Raw genomic sequence first — 18,033 nt, 5'->3', positions numbered from 1 at the left:
CCAATTGGCTTATTTGATAGAATTATCTTCTGTTTCTGCCATGATTGCTGCATCCTTCTGTATAATTTTGTCCATCATCAACTTTAACAAGAATGGACTTAAGCTGTCCCCTTCTCTAATTCTATTTGGTGACGGAATATTAGTGATCTTTGTCATGTTATCTGTGTTTAGAATTTGGATTACTTTTACAATGTTAGATTTCGTTCTTTTCTCAATTAGTAATCTCAGAATGTCTTCTAGGCTTCCGCTTTATAAAGGGGTTTGGCAAATACTGTATACTATAAAGCGTCAGTTGTTCACCTATTTTTTCTAAATTCTTGTTGCTCTACTTCATTTTTAACCTGCGCTTCTAATTTCTCTTTCAGAACGTTTGTCAATAATTTCAGTTTTGTACTTACAATTAGTAAGGTAAGTACTGCTTCTGTGTCAATTTTTTGCTATTTGTGATGAGTACAAAATTTTGCATTGAATTCTTCTCGTATTTTGAATCCCTTTCTGTTTATTTAATTTACTCAGTTGTTCTTCCCGCTCATTTTTACTTATTCTTATTTTCTCCGTTGTTTCATATTCTTCTATTTTAGTTGTGTCTTTAGTACTATATAATTGTTGGAAATAACTCCCAAGTTCATAGCGGTATTTTTTTTTGATTGAACATATTTGCTAATGGAGTTTTTCCTGTTTCTGAGTATTTACCATATTTTTTCTGTGCTCCGTATAGGTCGTGGTCTTTGTCATTGGTAAATTTACTTCAATGTTCTCTTTTAATGATTTCTTAAGTTAACCCCTTTTTAGTCTTGGTATTCTGTTAGTTAGCTTTTCTAAGTTAGTTCTCTTACTTCTTCCAATGGTATGGTCTGTGGCATTTATGTTAATTTTACGTTATCTGCTTATATCAATCATATAGCTTCTCAAGCGGCTTATTGTATACAAGTTTGAATTTGTTGCCAGCAGATTTTTACTTCATATTTGTTTGTGGTGCTAGTATTTTGTAGTTTATGTGCAAATCTACTCTCGTACAGTTTAAGTGTAATTTTCATGAACAATGAAATGTAGTGCATTTTGCTATACATATATTGGCAGCTTTTTAATTTTGATGGGTTGCACCATTGTTATTTTGCATGAAATAAGAACTAACAGCAACATTTACTTTTTCGGTCAATTAGAAGATGTAGGATTTTCGAGTTTTAAGAGATGTTGTAGTTTTTAAGGCAGAAACTGAAACTTGGTCTATTTTCAATCTAAAAATACGAACTAGAAAGAAAACTTTTTGCTGCAATATCTTACCTGGCAGAAATAAAGTTATATTAAATGAATAGAAAAAGAAAACAATATTTCAAACATAATTTGTGTATTCTTTTTTTTCTTTATTGCATGATACAGGCAGTTTAAAATAGTCACATTATCAAAATAGTCAATGTGGACGTGGTCCAAGCAATCCAATCGTACTCAAGTTTCGTCGTTCAATCTGAAATATCGAAACTATTGTCCGTGAACTTGCTGTCCGTTTCTGCGAACAATCGCGTTAAATCCGGTATTAGGGTCTGAAGAATAATCCACGGTCCTTCTGGAACCATCCGGTTCGGTTAAACTGTACTGGCCTCTTACGCTATCACCGTGCCTAGTTTCGTGTTGATTCTTAATATCTCCTGTGGATGGATCATGGACATCGTAGGCATAAGCGTATTGAGGATAAGGATCGTACGGCTCTTGAATTTGGTTAGCGGCTACTGTAAATGGTTGAATTTGTTGACCTTGTTGTTGATTTTGGGATTGGAACGATGCTGCCACCGGTGCCGTAGGGTAGTTGGTTGGATGGTACTGTTGCGTTTGATAACCGTTTTGTTGTTGTTGGCCATTTTGATTACCTTGATTGACGCCTTGACCGCCTTGACCCTGGTTCTGGCCATAACCGTAATTTTGGTATTGGGCACTGACTAGAGCAACTGTGGCTAGGGCTAATACAATCTAAAAAAATAATTTAATTAAAAATTTCGTTAGAAATTTTATTAAAATTTTCTTACCCTTGAGGCCATGGCAACTGTTGGTGGATGGTTGACTGTTGAATGTACTGCGACAACTGACCAATTTGAAAACAAACTGGCTCATTTTATAGTCGCGAATGGAACATTTGTATCTTGATACACCTTATGCAACGGTCTTCTTTTAGCTAGGGTTAGCCGTCCGTTAAATAAATGATATGATACCTCTGGGAAATAAATACTGTAGCAGGTCTACGATCTCAACTTAATATTTTTCTTTGCTTCACTTCACTTATACACATTGTTGTATCTGATAATCTTTTTATATTAAAATAAATGAAATTAATATAAAGAAATCGCGATAAAAAAATTCTTTGGTTGACAAATTTTATGGTTTGTTTAAAGCATGTAATACAACAGCGTGACCAAATGACGGGCATTCTCGGTGAATGGAGGGTGTCGGATATCATGAGTATGTAGTGAAATGTGTACAACAGGTGAGAACCTTGAATAATAAAATATTTTCTTGTTATTTCACATATTTTATGAACAGCACAAATGTAAGTAATTAGTGTTAGTAATTAGTAATTGTAAGTAAAATATATACATACGTGAAACTAAAAAGTTTCAAAGTGTTTATATGAATTTTATACATATTCCCCCAATTTTCATAACGTTTTTCCCAAGAAATCCACTTTAAAAACTAAAATGATACAAATTCATTGAAACCACTTTGTTCTACTTTTCCTCGTGTGAAGTATAAATTTTAAAGAAACCCTAAAAATCGAGTCATTTCAATTCACATTACTCAAAACTAATCACTAAAGATAAAAGGTGTTTTATAATGTTCGGGTTTAATCTAACTTTTTTAAAGTTAGGCGGAGCTGGTTTTATTTTTCGTTTAATTTCAACCGATTCTAAACTTTATTATTTATATATAATTTGTACGGTTTTAATCGTTTACCCCCTTATGGTGGCTGAAATTATGGAAATTTTTTTCTCATTACACGACATAGACAGATTGGCAAATTGTTTAATACTTTTCCCAACCCACGCAATCATCTTAATGAAATCGTGCGTTGCCATTTTCTTTCGGAAAAAATTTATGGAAACGATAAAAGATTTTATTTCATTTAAAGAATTTTTTGAGGGATTCGAAGGAAATCATTTGGTTGTTTTAAAACAGGGGGAGAAAAAGAATAAATTATTAGTTTGGGGTTATATATTTGCAATTATTTCGTATATTATTTTTATGTTGCTAACTAAAGCTATAAAACTACTTTCATTCGATGAAAATGATTATCTTAACGGTCAAGTTGATTATAATGAAATTTTTTATTTTTCTACCCCAACTCCGCAAAATGCTTCAAAATCTTTATGTAAAATAATTGCGGTGTGGCATGCTTCGGGTATGTATTTTGTAATGTTTCAAGTACTAGGTATGTAACTTGTATTTATTTAATATTCTTGTAATCGTTAATTATTTTTTTGATTAGGTTTAGATTCAGTATTTATGACCATGATTATATATTTAACGGTTTTTGCTAAAATCATCAACAACGATATTGAATCAATAAAAATAAATAATGAAATGGACGATAAAATGAGATCGATTACAATTTATTTACAACGATTATTAACGTTAGCTAAAAACGTCGATAGAATTTTCAGATTCATGTGCTTACCACAAGTTATTTTAACTTTATTTAGTTTGATGTCAACGTTATTATCGATCGCAGCGGTGAGTTAATGATTTTATTTATTTCTTTGATATAGAAAATTTATATATATTTTTTCAGACTGAACTATTTAGTGCTGATTTCTTTGCACAACTTCAACTTTATTTTTTATTATTACTCCAATTAAGTATTTATTGTATTTTTGGACAGATGCTTTCAATCGCTGTAAGTAGAAATTTACTTATTTAATGTTAAGTCATCTAAACATCATCTCATTATATGACTATTGAATAGTTATTTATATTACAAGAAACATAATTACTGTACGAGTACTGTAATTATGCTCTAGCCCACGTGTGATATACAGCATTTTATCTACGACTGCTAAAAATTACTAAAAAATCAATTTCTTTAAAAAAGTCTATTTGACATTTATAAAAATATTTTGAAATGATTGTTGACAATTTTGAATTGTCAGTTTCAACAACATGTTTACTCATCTGGAATAAGTGTTTCGAAATGTAAAAACATAACAATTAATGTTTATAATAAATAGTATTGTTTCTCTGTAAGTAGACAGCACGTTTTTTTTGTATTGTTGCTCGTTTTAATAAATTAAGTCTGTTCTGATTAAGCTAAAAATGCGTTACGTAATGAAACCAGTGCGGTAATGAACTTCATTGCGTAACTCAAATCACCTCAAATAAGTGCGGTAATGATGACTTATCCAAGCAGTCGTAGATAATAGTTATTTATATTACAAGTGGGCTAGAAACATAATTACAGTACGAGTGTGGAGAATTGCACGACCAGGTCGTAGACCGAATCGTGTAATCACACGAGTACTGTAATTATGCTCTAGCCCACGTGTGATATACAGCATTTTATCTACGACTGCTAAAAATTACTAAAAAATCAATTTCTTTAAAAAAGTCTATTTGACATTCATAAAAATATTTTGAAATGATTGTTGACAATTTTGAATTGTCAGTTTCAACGACATGTTTACTCATGTGGAATAAGTGTTTTGAAATGTAAAAACATAACAATTAATGTTTATAATAAATAGTATTGTTTCTCTGTAAGTAGATAGCACTTTTTCTTTTGTGTTGTTGCTCGTTTCAATAAATTAAGTCTGTTCTGATTAGGCTAAAAATGCGTTACGTAACGAAACCAGTGCGGTAATGAACTTCATTACGTAACTCAAATCACCTCAGATGAGTGCGGTAATGATGACTTATCCAAGCAGTCGTAGATAATAGTTATTTATATTACAAGTGGGCTAGAAACATAATTACTGTACGAGTGTGGAGAATTGCACGACGAGGTCGTAGACCGAGTCGTGTAATCACACGAGTACTGTAATTATGCTCTTGCCCACGTGTGATATACAGCATTTTATCTACGACTGCTAAAAATTACTAAAAAATCAATTTCTTTAAAAAAGTCTATTTGACATTTATAAAAATATTTTGAAATGATTGTTGACAATTTTGAATTGTCAGTTTCAACAACATGTTTACTCATCTGGAATAAGTGTTTTGACATGTAAAAACATAACAATTAATGTTTATAATAAATAGTATTATTTCTCTGTAAGTAGATAGCACTTTTTCTTTTGTATTGTTGCTCGTTTCAATAAATTAAGTCTGTTCTGATTAGTGTTTAAACATCCATAGACAAAAATTGTCACATTGACAACTAGAAAAATTAATGACCCAATGTCACCAACTTGAACTGGTTCCATAAAATGTTACTAAAATCTCATTACAGCATCGGATGCTGTAAAGAGTCTCATTACAGCACCCGTTTGAGTACTGTTATAGCTTCCATTACCGTAGCGAATTACAAAAAATATTTTACGTAATTCCATTATGAAAATTAAATTTTACATGTTGTGGGATTGTTAATAGATTTTATTTTCCCAATATAATTAATAAAAATTTAATTAAAACTAAATTAGTCAAGCAGTTTTATATACGTGTGGCTTCAATGAGTTTATTGAAAGGAATCCATAATTTATTATAATATAATAACAAACTTTTGTTGCCAATTATATTTTAAAAAACAAGGTCACTAAATCTTTTTGTTTGAAGATGGAAAAATATATGGTGGCATCTTGGATTTTGTAGACATGACGCTACAAATACTCCCCCTTCCAAGAACAAATAAGGTTAACAATAAAATGTAAATCAAGTAGTTATAAATACTTTAATTTTTAAAACGTATTGTTAAACATTTATTTGGAATTGAATTTTGATTAAAAGTAATTTCCAGTTTATCGTTAGTTATAAACGCTGGCGATAATCGATCAATACTAACTGATAATTCTTTGTTATCTTTTAAAATAATAAAGTTTTTTTGAAAGCGTTTAATAACTTTAAAAAGGCCTTCAAATTTTGGTGCAAGGGAAGGCTTAAAATGATTTAATTTTAATAAAACAAAGTCTGACACGTATAAATCTTTATGAATGAAAGGTTTAATTCTTGAATGGAAGGTAGTAGGTACTGGTTTTAAACTTGAAAACGTTTCTTTAAGACTAACTAGGAGTGGTTCCGTTTCTAAATAGTCCTGTGAAGTAATAATAAATTCTCCTATAAATACACTAACTCTGCGGGGGAATAACCTAGATCTTCTTTAAGTGAAGATCGAAGGCTCAATAGTATAATTGGGAGGTCGTGGTTCCACCTATAGCCGTTTTCTCTGGCAGCAATGGCAGTTTTAAGAGCTCTATGGAACCTTTCTAATATGCCATTATTTTGGGGATGGAATTTTGAAGTGTGGATCTAACCAGATCCTACCAATTTATTGAAATGGTGAAATAATCGGGATTCCAAATGCCTTTCTTGATCTTGTGTGATAGTGTGTGGAATACCAAATCTTGAGAAATGTTGGTTTAGTAGTGTTGCGGCTATAGTAGATGTCGTAGTTACGCTTCTGGCCATCTAGTGAAGCGATCTATTGCTGTTAGTACAAAAGAATGAAGGAGTAAAAGGACCTATTAGATCTATGTGTATATGTTCGAATCTACCAGCAGGTAGATTAAATTTCTGAAGTGGATATTTTGTGTATCTTTGGATTTTAGTTTTCTGGCAAGGTATGCAAGTTTTACACCATGATTCTACTTGCTTGGTTAAATATGGCTAAAAAAATCGATTTTTAATATTATTTAAGGTTTTGAAACCTAGATGTTTTAGACGAAATTTTTTGGGTATGTAGATTCTTGGCGATTTAGAAGAATCTTCGCACCAAAGATCTAAATTAGAAGATTGAGTTTTTATTTTAGATTTATGGTAATTTTTATTTGTTTTTAAAGATTACTTTTGTAATAAATATTGTAGTTCTTTATTGGAACTTTGCGTTGCTTCAGATGTTAAAGAATCGATAGTGATAAAGTAGTATAGTTATTCTTGATAAAGTATCCGACACTGTGTTGCATTTTGCTTTAATGTAAGAGATTTCAGAGGTTAGCTCAACTATGTAGTTATTGTATCTGGTTTGCCTAGGAGTTTTTTCCGTTTTCAAAAAGAGCGCGGTGATTAGGGGTTTATGATCTGTTAAAATTTTGAATTGGTTTCTTGTAAGAAATGTTTAACCGCGAGATACATAGCTAAGAGTTCTCTGTCAAAGGTGGAGTACTTCATTTGGCTGTTAGACATTCTTTTGGAAAAGAAGGCTACTGGTGAAGAAGTTCCATTGTTGATACTGAAGCATCAATATATGAAGAAAGTTGGATAAGGATGTGAGAGAAGTGCAACATTGACCAGAGAGTCTTTGGCTTTTGAGAAAGAAAGTTCTTCTTCTGTTGTCCAGAGTGTAATGTTTTTGATTTTTTCAAGTTGCAATTTATTTACTAGTTTATGTAGTGGGAATAAAATTTCTGATAGGTTGGGTATGAAACGATGATGAAAATTTAATATTCCTAAGAAACGTTGATGTTCATTTACTGTTTTTGGTTAAGAAAACTTGGATATGATGTGTATTCTTGATTGAGAAGGTCGAATTCTTTTTTCTGATACTGTACGACTTAAAAAATCTAATGAGGGGACGCCAAACATACACTTATTTGGTTGTATATTCATATTATAACTGTTTAATCTTTCAAAAAGAATTCTTAGATGTTCTAAGCGTTCATCTTCGGATTTACTAGCTATTAAAATATCATCTAAATAGACAAAAAGGAAAGTTAGGCCAGTAAGAACTTCATTGATGAATCTCTGAAATGTTTCGGCATTTCGCAAACCAAAAGGCATTCGCAAAAATTCAAATAGACCAAATGGTGTGGTTATTGCCGTTTTGTAAATATCTTCGGGTGCAACTGGAATTTGGTGGTAAGCCCGAACTAAATCAATTTTCGAAAAAATGATACAATCAGATAAGTGAAGATTAAAATCTTGTATGTAGGGCAATGGATAAAGATCTGGAACTGTGATATGGTTAAGTTGCCTATAGTCTCCACAAGGGCACCAAACTCCGAAGTCCTTTTTAGGGACCATGTGCAAAGGAGATGCTACTGATGAAGATGATGGACGGCAGATCCCTAATGCTACCATTGTTTCAAATTCTTTTTTAGCTATGTTAAGCGTATCGAAGTCTAGTCCTCTAGGATGATTGAATGGAAGATTGGAATTAGTTACTATTTTATGGGTGGTCGAATGGTTAACGGGGATAGAAAAATCTGGGGATGAGATTAATTGTGGAAAATTTTTAAGCAGTTGTGTAAATTTTGTTTCAACAGAGAATATGCGAGGGGTAGCAGAAGAAGAGTATGATAAGAAACCTATGTGGTTTTTAATTAGGATAATAGGTTTGCTGACATCAGTTAGAGCGAAGACAAATAGAAAATTGCGTCTTAATTGGAGAGACACTGTTAATAACTTCTTGCCATATGTTTTGATAACTGATCCATTCGCTGCTGATAAAACGAATGTGGAGTTTTGTTTATTGAACGGAAATAGTTTAACTGGTAAAACTGATATTTCTGCTCCCGAATCAATGAGAAAATTTAAGTTATTTATAATGTCATAAATAAATAGTCTTGAATTTAATTCCATTGATTGTTAATTTGGAATTCTTTGAATTGGAAATTTTGTGTTTATTCTATTGAAACATTTAGTCGTTTTTTTGATTTTTAGAATTATCTTTATTTGAAAAAAAATAATCAAATTTGCACCATTTACCTTGGCAGTTGCGGGCACGATCGCCATATTTAGTGTGATAAGTGCAGATATTGAATCCGCGGATGGGCTTCTTGTGGATGTTCGGTAAGATGAAGATCTGTTACGACGATAAATGCAGTGTGCACAGCAATGGTGATTTGAGAATTCATTACTTTTGTTGCTTAGCTTGCTGTTGATTGAAGCAATTTGGGAGTCCATTGCTGCCTGTTTTTGAGCAAATGAGCTAAATATACTCTGACATGTCGTGGTGAAGGTATCGAAGGTTCTGATCATGTCGGTCATAGTCGGTTGTGTGTTGGTTTTGAGTGATGTGCGAAGTGGAAGTGTTTGTTGGTTGTGAGGTTGTTGAATTGTATGAATAGAATGAGTTGTAGTAATTTAAGTGTGTGGGTTGGTATATGCTTGGCGTGGAAATGATTGATTCCCAGATCGTATCTGCCATATTCAATAGATAGTGTGTGGCAACCTAAGTCCTGAGCTTCAAAAGAAGATTAGGACTTACTACCTGAGAACTGCTGAGAATTGGATAAAAGTTCTCGGAAGAAATCTGAAGGCTTTTGTTTTCCCATATGTGTATTTGAGAGAAGGTCGTTCAATCGTTTTTCTTCGCTTAGAGAAAGACGATTGATGATGCTTTTCTTTAGAGTCGCATATAGGTCTCGCTCTGGAGACTCGTTGATTATATCAACGACGGTGTTTACAACCTCTGTGGGTAAATGAGTGACAACTAAATTGTACTTGGTGTTGTCACTAGTGACACGTAACAATTCGAATTGTGCTTCGATTTGTCTAAACCAAGTATCAGGTTTAGTTGTCCAGAAGGGAGGTAGACGTATATTAACAATACTATAGATCTGATCACTTTCGATATCTTGCATTTTGACTATTTTTTAAAAAAATTGTAAAAAAAATGGTTTAATTGATGCTCATTTAATTGTCAACCTCACAACGTCAATGTAATGATTTCATTACATCGCTAGTGATGTAATGAATTTCATTACCTAACTACAAGTTAATAAATTGACAGCTGTCACTAATAGAATAAATCAAGTTTTGAACAAAAATTGCTTTATCAATGGAATTAGATAAAATTTTGTACTTAACACATCATGAAACGGCTAATTTTGTTTGACGAACTTAATATTCTTAAGACCTTAGGATTTCTGCAAGCTTTTGGCGTTGTACGCGGACGTGCTGGTCTTGTTTTGTAGACTCTTGACCATCTTTTTCTGCAATCATTTTTAGAGTTCCTGCATATATTTGGTCTGGGCCAAAGTTGTAAGGCTTGTTTAACTTGATTATTTGTAATTTTTGGACTTGACTCTTTGATACTTGTATTACTAGATATTTTCTTTGCAGTTCTTTACTCTGCTCGCAACGTTCTTTTAGCAACTTTTCTTGTCTGCTCGACAAGTTCTTCGAATTTGCTTGTTTTATGCTTTATATTTATTAAGATTTTTACTTTTCTGTAATTTTCTCTCGTCCATAAGTTATAGAATTTCGTCATTTATCCATTGTTGTTTTTTGTTGCTACATGTATACGCTATATCAGTATTGTAGGAGTCTTCAAGTGCTGTTCTAAATTGATCGCGGTTTATTTTTTGTAGTCTTTATAATCGAGGGTCTAAATTCTCTGCTATTTGTGCACGTCGTCTTTAAATTATTTAGTAATGTCACGTTTATTTTCTTTCGGCAGATTTGTTGTTTGAGAAAAAAAAATGTTTTAAAATTTTTACCAAATCCTTAACTTCTCACAATTTAATATTAATCTATAATTTCAACTTGTATTTTCTAGATGTGTAAAATTTGCAAAGAATTATTTTAAAAAAGGCATTAAAATTATTTTCACACATGAAAAATTGAAACAATAAATATCTACTTACACAAAACAAGAAAATCTTTACAATGTTCTTTTAAACTTTCTTAAGTGTAACATGGCGTTTTTCCCTAGGGAACCAAGTTTCAAACTAAAATGATACAAATTCATCGAAACCGCCGCTTTTCCCGAGTATAAATTTTAAACCATATATAAAAATCGAACCATTTTTGATTCATATTACTCAAAAGAAACCACCAAAGAAAAAATACTTTAATAATGTTCAAATATAACGTGATTTTATTAAAAATATCTGGTGCTGGTTTTTTATTCCGGTCGGTTTCAACTGATTCAAAAATGTATTGCTTACTTACAATTTTTATGATTTTGATCAATTTTACTGTTATTCCGGCGGAAGTTTTGGAAATTTCTTATTCAATACACGACGTGGATAGATTGACAGATTGTTTAATGTATTTTTCTACTCATGTGATCCTGCTTTTGAAAATGTCCGTAGCAATTTGGTATCGAGAAGAATTTATTGCAGCTATGAAGGAATTTATTTCAATTAAAGAAATTTTTGGAAGATTCCATGGAAATCATATAAGTATTCTAAAAATGGGGGAGAAGAGGAATAAAACTATCATTTGGAGTTACACCTCTATGATTAACTCATACATTGTAATAACCACCGTTGCTAAGATTATCAAATTATTTTTAACCGATGAAGACGATATTATTAATGGTCGAGTTGTTTACAAAGAAATCCTTTATTTTTTTACACCGATCCCAGAAAATCCTTCAAAATCTTTGTGTATATTGATTTCAGCGTGGCATACTTTCGCAATGTATTTTTTAACATTACAAGTACTTGGTATGAAACTTATTTTAGTTCATGTATTGTATTTATCAATTTTCTTGATTAGCTTTAGATTCGCTGTTTATGAGTATGACTATATACTTAACGATGTTGGCTAAAGTTATCGATAAAGGTATTGTATCAATCGGAATCGAAGAAGCTAGTTTGACTTTGATCGATGATGATAGAAAAGCCAAATTGCAAAATCAATTAAGGTCCATTACAGTTCCTTTACAACGATTACTTACGTTGGCTAAAAATGTCGATAGAATTTTTAGGTATATGTGCTTTCCACAAGTTACATTAACTTTGTTTAGTTTAATGACAACGTTGTTCACAGTTGTTACAGTAAGTTTATCAATCGGTGAATCTATATTTTTTTGACATCGAAAATATTTTGTTTTCAGGCTGAATTATTTAGTCCAGCTTTTTTCGCACAACTTCAACTTTATATAATATTATTACTCCAACTAAGCGTTTATTGTATATTTGGGCACATGGTTACGGTCTCTGTAAGTAGAAACTCACTTATCGTAAATTATTCATGCCAATTCGAAAAAGTTTCATTTTTATCCTAACTCCCAAAAATATATACTTATTGATAAGAGTTCATTCATTGATGTCTTAGTTCTCACTTACAGCGCTCTGATTTTATACACAACACTACACAAGATCACATAATATATGTATGTACTTTTCATTTCTTCAATCTTCGAACGATTTGTTAGTCGTCCAGCAGTATACGTTATCGTGGAGGTGATGTCTAGCTTCATGTTTTTAATCAAATCTTTTAATTTCTTCCTTAACGGTTGGAATCTGGAGGTCTCCATGTATATCAGAATTTCGCACATATATATCAGTGGGCATTAACAATATTTATCAAAACAGATAAAAAATATTATGTAAGGGTGATTTTCGGATTTTACATATATTATAACGTAATGAGTGTCCCAGAAATCATACAACAAGAATTTGTTTTAATGTTACGAAATTTTCATTGTTAAAAACTAGAGGTGAAACGGATATCCGGCAACTATCTGGTATCCGACCATTTTTTAAAATCCGGCCGGTTACCGGATAGTTACCAACGGATTAGTTATATATTCGGCTTTTGCCGGATATTAAAAACCTATTACTTAGTACTCCACCATTCACAGGAATTTGTATCTCTTTTAGATGTTGGACACTGCAGATAATAATCAAGTTCAACCCCAATAGGAATTTTTTCATTGAATACAACTTTATTTATATCAAGTTTGTCTTTAGCAACCTCATTGTAACAATCCCAATACAATATATAAAATCTCTTGTTGCAGTTTTGTCTAATTTCCTTCTCTTCGCTTGTAATTCATCATCACATTCATTACTAACAGAACTGTCGCTGTTATCACTTTCGATTATTAATTAAAGTATCCTCTTTTCAACGCAAAAAGCCGTTTTGAAAAATTACTTTCAGTTCTTGAATAATAAATTTTTGAAATAATCGACAATTTTATCGAATTTTGCAATTTTCGCCGATTAAGTTTTAAAAATTCCTATAAAATCCAGTTCTTGGAACATGAGTATACAAATTTTCCAAAGTGTTATTAAAAGTGTCCTTTTTCCAATGAACCAACTCGTTTTGAAAAATAACTTTTAGTTTTTGAGAAAACAATATTTGAAGAGAGAGAGAAAACAAATTTTATTTTTGGATGCAAAAAAAATTATAAATTAAAACTCAGTTAAAAATAGAGCTATCGACCGGAGTCTTTCTGCCCATGCAACTTCTAGTTAGCGACAGCTTCAGTCTTCTCTGTTCATCAACAGTTTTTGTGATGGGCGGTTTGATGGGTGGCTTACTCTAGGGATAATGAGCATATGGTGGAGAAGATTGGTAGGGAAATTTAGGGTAGTTTTATGAGATAAAGATTGTAGACGGAAGTTAATGGGAGGGATATTAGTGAAGTTATAAAGGAGATCATTGCTAGGGTTGAAAAGAGGATTTTGGGGATTCCTTATTCGTGTTATGGACCTTGATGCCGATCTGTCTGCGACTTCTAAATGGTGTCTTCATGCTCTAGGCGCGTCGTTTAGAAGTATAGATCCATATTCTATAATTGGTCTGCATATGGATTTGTAAATGTGCGAAGCACATTTTGTGCAAATTCAGCGACCTCTGGATGACAGGGATATGAAGTCCTTGGCGCGAGTTTTCACTTTCATCTTCACTTTGATGGCGTGGGCACAGAATTTTAGGGTTCTGTCGAGTTAATTGGCCTGTGATTGTAGGAGAAGGGGCATGGATTGGGAGGAAAGGGATGAAGAATTGCGATTTTGAAGAATTGATTTGAACGCGCCATTTTCGGTACCAGCTCTCTGTTTCATCGATAAGCACCTGTAGCTTTCGGACCGAAGAAGCAATGTCCCTGCCGTGCGAAATCAGTGTTGTGTCATCGGCGTAAAGTAGAGTATGTTTATTCACATCAAAGCCGTCTGGATTGTTGTCGTAAATATCGTGGCAGAAGACGTTGTATAGAGATAGGAGATCTTTGCGGGAGTCAAGTTGGATGGTGAAACTGCGGGAGTGATGGTTTTTGAGCTTCACAGAACAAGAGCGATCCGAAAGGAATTGCCTTATCAAGTTTAGGAGGTAATATGGAACATGTAACTTATCCAGTTTGAATAGTAGGCCTTTGTGCCAGACTGAGTCGAAAGCCTTTCGGACATCCAAAATCATAGTCGCGGATTTACGTTTTTGATAGCGTGCCGCATGAAAATTGGAAACCAATACCGTAAGTGGCTGGGATGTGGATTTGCCGGGTTGGAATCGAAATTGGTAGGGTGGGATGTTCTTTGAGATGACAGCCAGGAACTTGTTCTTGAGATGTGTCTCAAAGCTTTCCTATCACTGGCAGCAGTGAGATGGGGCGATAGTTTGCTGGGTCGGAAAGTAAGGAATCCTTTTTGGGACCCAGATTATGATAGAGGTCCTCCAGTCTCGTGGGAAATGTTGAGTCATGAGGCAGAAGTTAATTATTTCCCTGATGTAGGAGTGAATATCAAGGTCCAAGCTTCTCAACACCTTCCTCGAGATGTTATCATAACCATATATCTTCTGATGATATGGAGACATTTACTACTGCTCTTGAGGCTATTATAATTAACCATTTCTTTGTATTGGTTGGAGATTTCAATCTCCCCGATTTAATCTTACCTACTAGTCAATATTCAATTAAAACCAGGGCTTTTATTGATTTTTTAAGTGTTCTTAATGCCAAACAGTACACTAACGTTAAGAATGAAGATGGCAGAATGTTGGATTTGTTGATCTCTAATGCTGACCTGAATTTTCACATAATAAGATCTGACAATCCAGTTGTACCAGAAGATTCTTATCATCCCAGTCTTGAAGTGGAAGTTTACTACTCTACACCTACTAACCAACAGCGGTTCCCATCTTCTGATAATTTACGATATGACTTCCATCGAGCAAATTACCCTGCATTATATGATCACTTCTTTAAGTATGATTGGTCTTTTTTGCTTTCCCATACCGATGTCAATGAGGCTTTGGATGCCTTCTATGATGCCATTTACTCCGTAATTAATACACATGTCCCTATTAAAACCAAATCTAATAGTTCTTACCCACCGTGGTTTTCGCCGAAAAAATAAAGACATGTTTGACATGTTTTCTGCTGTTCACACTGTATCTACTGACCGAACTTTCACTGAATCTAATTTCAATCCGTTGCCATACTCTTTTCATCCCACTACAGAAGAGGAGCTAATTAAATTAATGGCAACGTTTTCTAATAAGCATACTGCTGGAGATGATTTGTTGCCAAGTTTTATGGTCAGAGATTGCCGTTATATATTTGCTTGCCCTCTTAAATTTATTATTAACTTGTCCATTACGTTCTGTGAATTTCCTGAAAGATGGAAACGATCAAGAATTGTGCCTGTTTATAAAAAGGATGATCGTACGTCCCTCTCAAACTATAGACCAATTTCGATAATTTCCAATTTTGCTAAACTATTTGAAAAGTTATTATATTCTTTTATATACACCAGCACGTGCCCCTTTGTGTCAGCTTCCCAGCATGGTTTTGTTTCCGGTCGCTCTACAGTTACCAACTTGGCTACGATTTCCGAGTTTATCTGTAGCACCTTGGATAGACGTGGGCAGGTGGATGTTGTATACACTGATCTATCCAAAGCCTTTGATCTGATTGACCATAGAATTCTCTTGTATAAATTGACCTCTTTCGGATTTGTTCCTTCAGCAATTCAACTTCTGGCCTCTTATTTGCAACATAGAAAATGTTATGTTGCTTACAATGGATATTTTTCTAATGAGTTCACTCTTACCTCAGGGGTTCCACAGGGATCAAATTTGGGCCCTCTATTATTTGTTCTTTTCATAAATGACTTACTTCTAAAAATTGATTGTTGGATGTTGGGATATGCTGATGCTATCAAGATCTATGCCGAAGTCTCATCGATGGCAGATGCAGATAAGCTGCAGCACAACTTAAACACAATAGTGCAATGGTGTAAGACCTACAAACTTAACCTCAATATAGATAAATGTTGTGTACTTACTTATAGCTGATGCTCGTCACCATGCATATATCCTTACAATATTGCTGGCAGCACTTTAAGTCGTGTCGAGGAGTACAGGGATTTGGGGGTCCTGTTTGATGCAAGTCTTAATTTTAAAAAACATATCAATAATGTGTGTTCGGAGGCCTTTCGGAGGTCCCTAGGTTTTGTGATGCGTATGTCTAAATATTTCACAAGTGTCAGCTTATTAAAGACCTTGTATTGTGCTTACGTTCTGAGTAAGTTAGAATACGCTTGCCTGATTTGGAGTCCCTTATATGCATGTGAGTTCTTAAGCCTTGATCGAGTCCATCGTAGATTCTTAAAATTTCTTTCTTACAAATCTGATGGAATTTACCCTGAGCGAGGTATACCACAAAATGATTTGCTTGCACGATACAATATGATTTCTTTGATGGATAGAAGAAACGCGTTTTATGAAAGGTTTCTACAAAGGCTTATCGAATATAACATCGATTGCCCTTTCATTCTTGAGCGACTAGGGGTTGTTGTTCCAAGGAGTAACTCAAGATATAGCTGCGTATTCGTCATTCCTTATGCTAGGACAAACATTATGAGACGGGCGCCAACATACACTCTCTGTAAAGTGGGCAACAGGATTCCAGACAATCAGTGATCACCTGCATGTAAATTCACTTATACATGTAAATTCATTTATTTAGTTTTTATTTTTATTTTCTTTATAATTCGGTCAATTGTTAATTTCTTGAATTTTTTGTAATTTTTGTTTTTTTTTTTCTCACATACAGATACATATTATTGTATTATTACATTATGTAATATATATTGTTATCCTTTTTTGGGCTATGCCTGTTGGGTAATAAAGGAATATTATTATTATTATTATAACCAGGAGCCGTGTTCTTTTCTTGGCCAAGAAGAGTGAAATACTCGTCCTCCAGCATAAAAGCATCCTCAGGTGTTTCAGAGGGATTTATAAAAGCAAGTTGATACCAGTTGTCTATTGTGCTTTTGTTCTGGGATCAAAATGAAGCATCCTCAGCAAACGAAAATATTCCTTCCAGGTAGTCAGCATGGATGTTAACAATCTTTTCAGGGTTCGAATGCGCAGTTCCATCAGGGGGATCAGTGAGCTCTTTTGTTTCAGAAAACTTTTGGTATCTAGACAGTTTACGAACTTTCTGCCAATAATTTTTCCCCTTACATTAATTGATTTTGTCGCAGGCTTGTTTTTGTATGTTTTTGTTGAGCTCGTTAAATCGCATAATATTTTAAGTTTTGATAAAATTTTCGATGTTGCAATTTTCATCGATAATTTTCAAAATTTGCTATAAAATTAATTTCTTGAAGGATCCCTGTGGAAATATCATTAATATTATTATTAATTACAGTATCTTCTTTTTAATGCAACAAGTCGTTTTGAAAACTCGTATTTAGTTTTTGAGAAATAAACTTTTGAAATGATTTAAAAATTCGAATACAATCCATTTCTTGGAATATGAGTATGGAAATTACCCAAAGTGTTAATAAAAGTGTCCTCTTTCCAATGAGCCAACCCGTTTTGAAAAATAACTTTTAGTTTTTGAGAAAACAATATTTGAAGTTTATGCCGGATAACCGGATATCTTAACGGGATAACTTAACAAAACATAAAATAAACACATTTAAATTATTGTAAATAAAATTTTTAATACATTTCGAATTAGTTTTCAGAAATTCCGGTGTCTTTATATGACACTCCTTGGTACGCATCATCACCGCTATTCCGAAGAATGATCTTCATGAATCTTCTACGTTTAAACGAACCAGTTTATATAACAGTAGGAAAATTCACCCCTCTTTCGTTACAACTTATAGGAATGGTATAAATTAAAAATAAAACCAAAAAACCTAATCTTATATTAATCATTTTTAAGGTTGTTCGGCTATCTTATTCTTGTTTCACATTATTACG

The 18,033-nt window shown here is 33.1% G+C and overlaps 1 protein-coding gene across 1 annotated transcript; it reads right to left on the bottom strand.

Moving 5' to 3' along the window:
• Positions 1–1,331: 1,331 nt before the first annotated feature.
• On the bottom strand, positions 1,332–2,127 carry LOC111413496 (cuticle protein 19-like). The gene is made up of 2 exons (XM_023044496.2): positions 2,022–2,127; positions 1,332–1,965 (listed from the first exon to the last, which is right to left on the bottom strand). Exons 1-2 carry the CDS (start codon positions 2,031–2,033, stop codon positions 1,480–1,482), a joined length of 498 nt encoding a protein of 165 aa, XP_022900264.2. The 5' UTR covers positions 2,034–2,127; the 3' UTR covers positions 1,332–1,479.
• Between the last annotated feature and the right edge of the window lie 15,906 nt (positions 2,128–18,033).

This window comes from Onthophagus taurus, chromosome 2 (genome assembly GCF_036711975.1).
Source record: "Onthophagus taurus isolate NC chromosome 2, IU_Otau_3.0, whole genome shotgun sequence".
In the NCBI taxonomy this organism is placed as follows: domain Eukaryota; kingdom Metazoa; phylum Arthropoda; class Insecta; order Coleoptera; family Scarabaeidae; genus Onthophagus; species Onthophagus taurus.
This window is presented reverse-complemented; position numbering and strand designations above follow the sequence as displayed.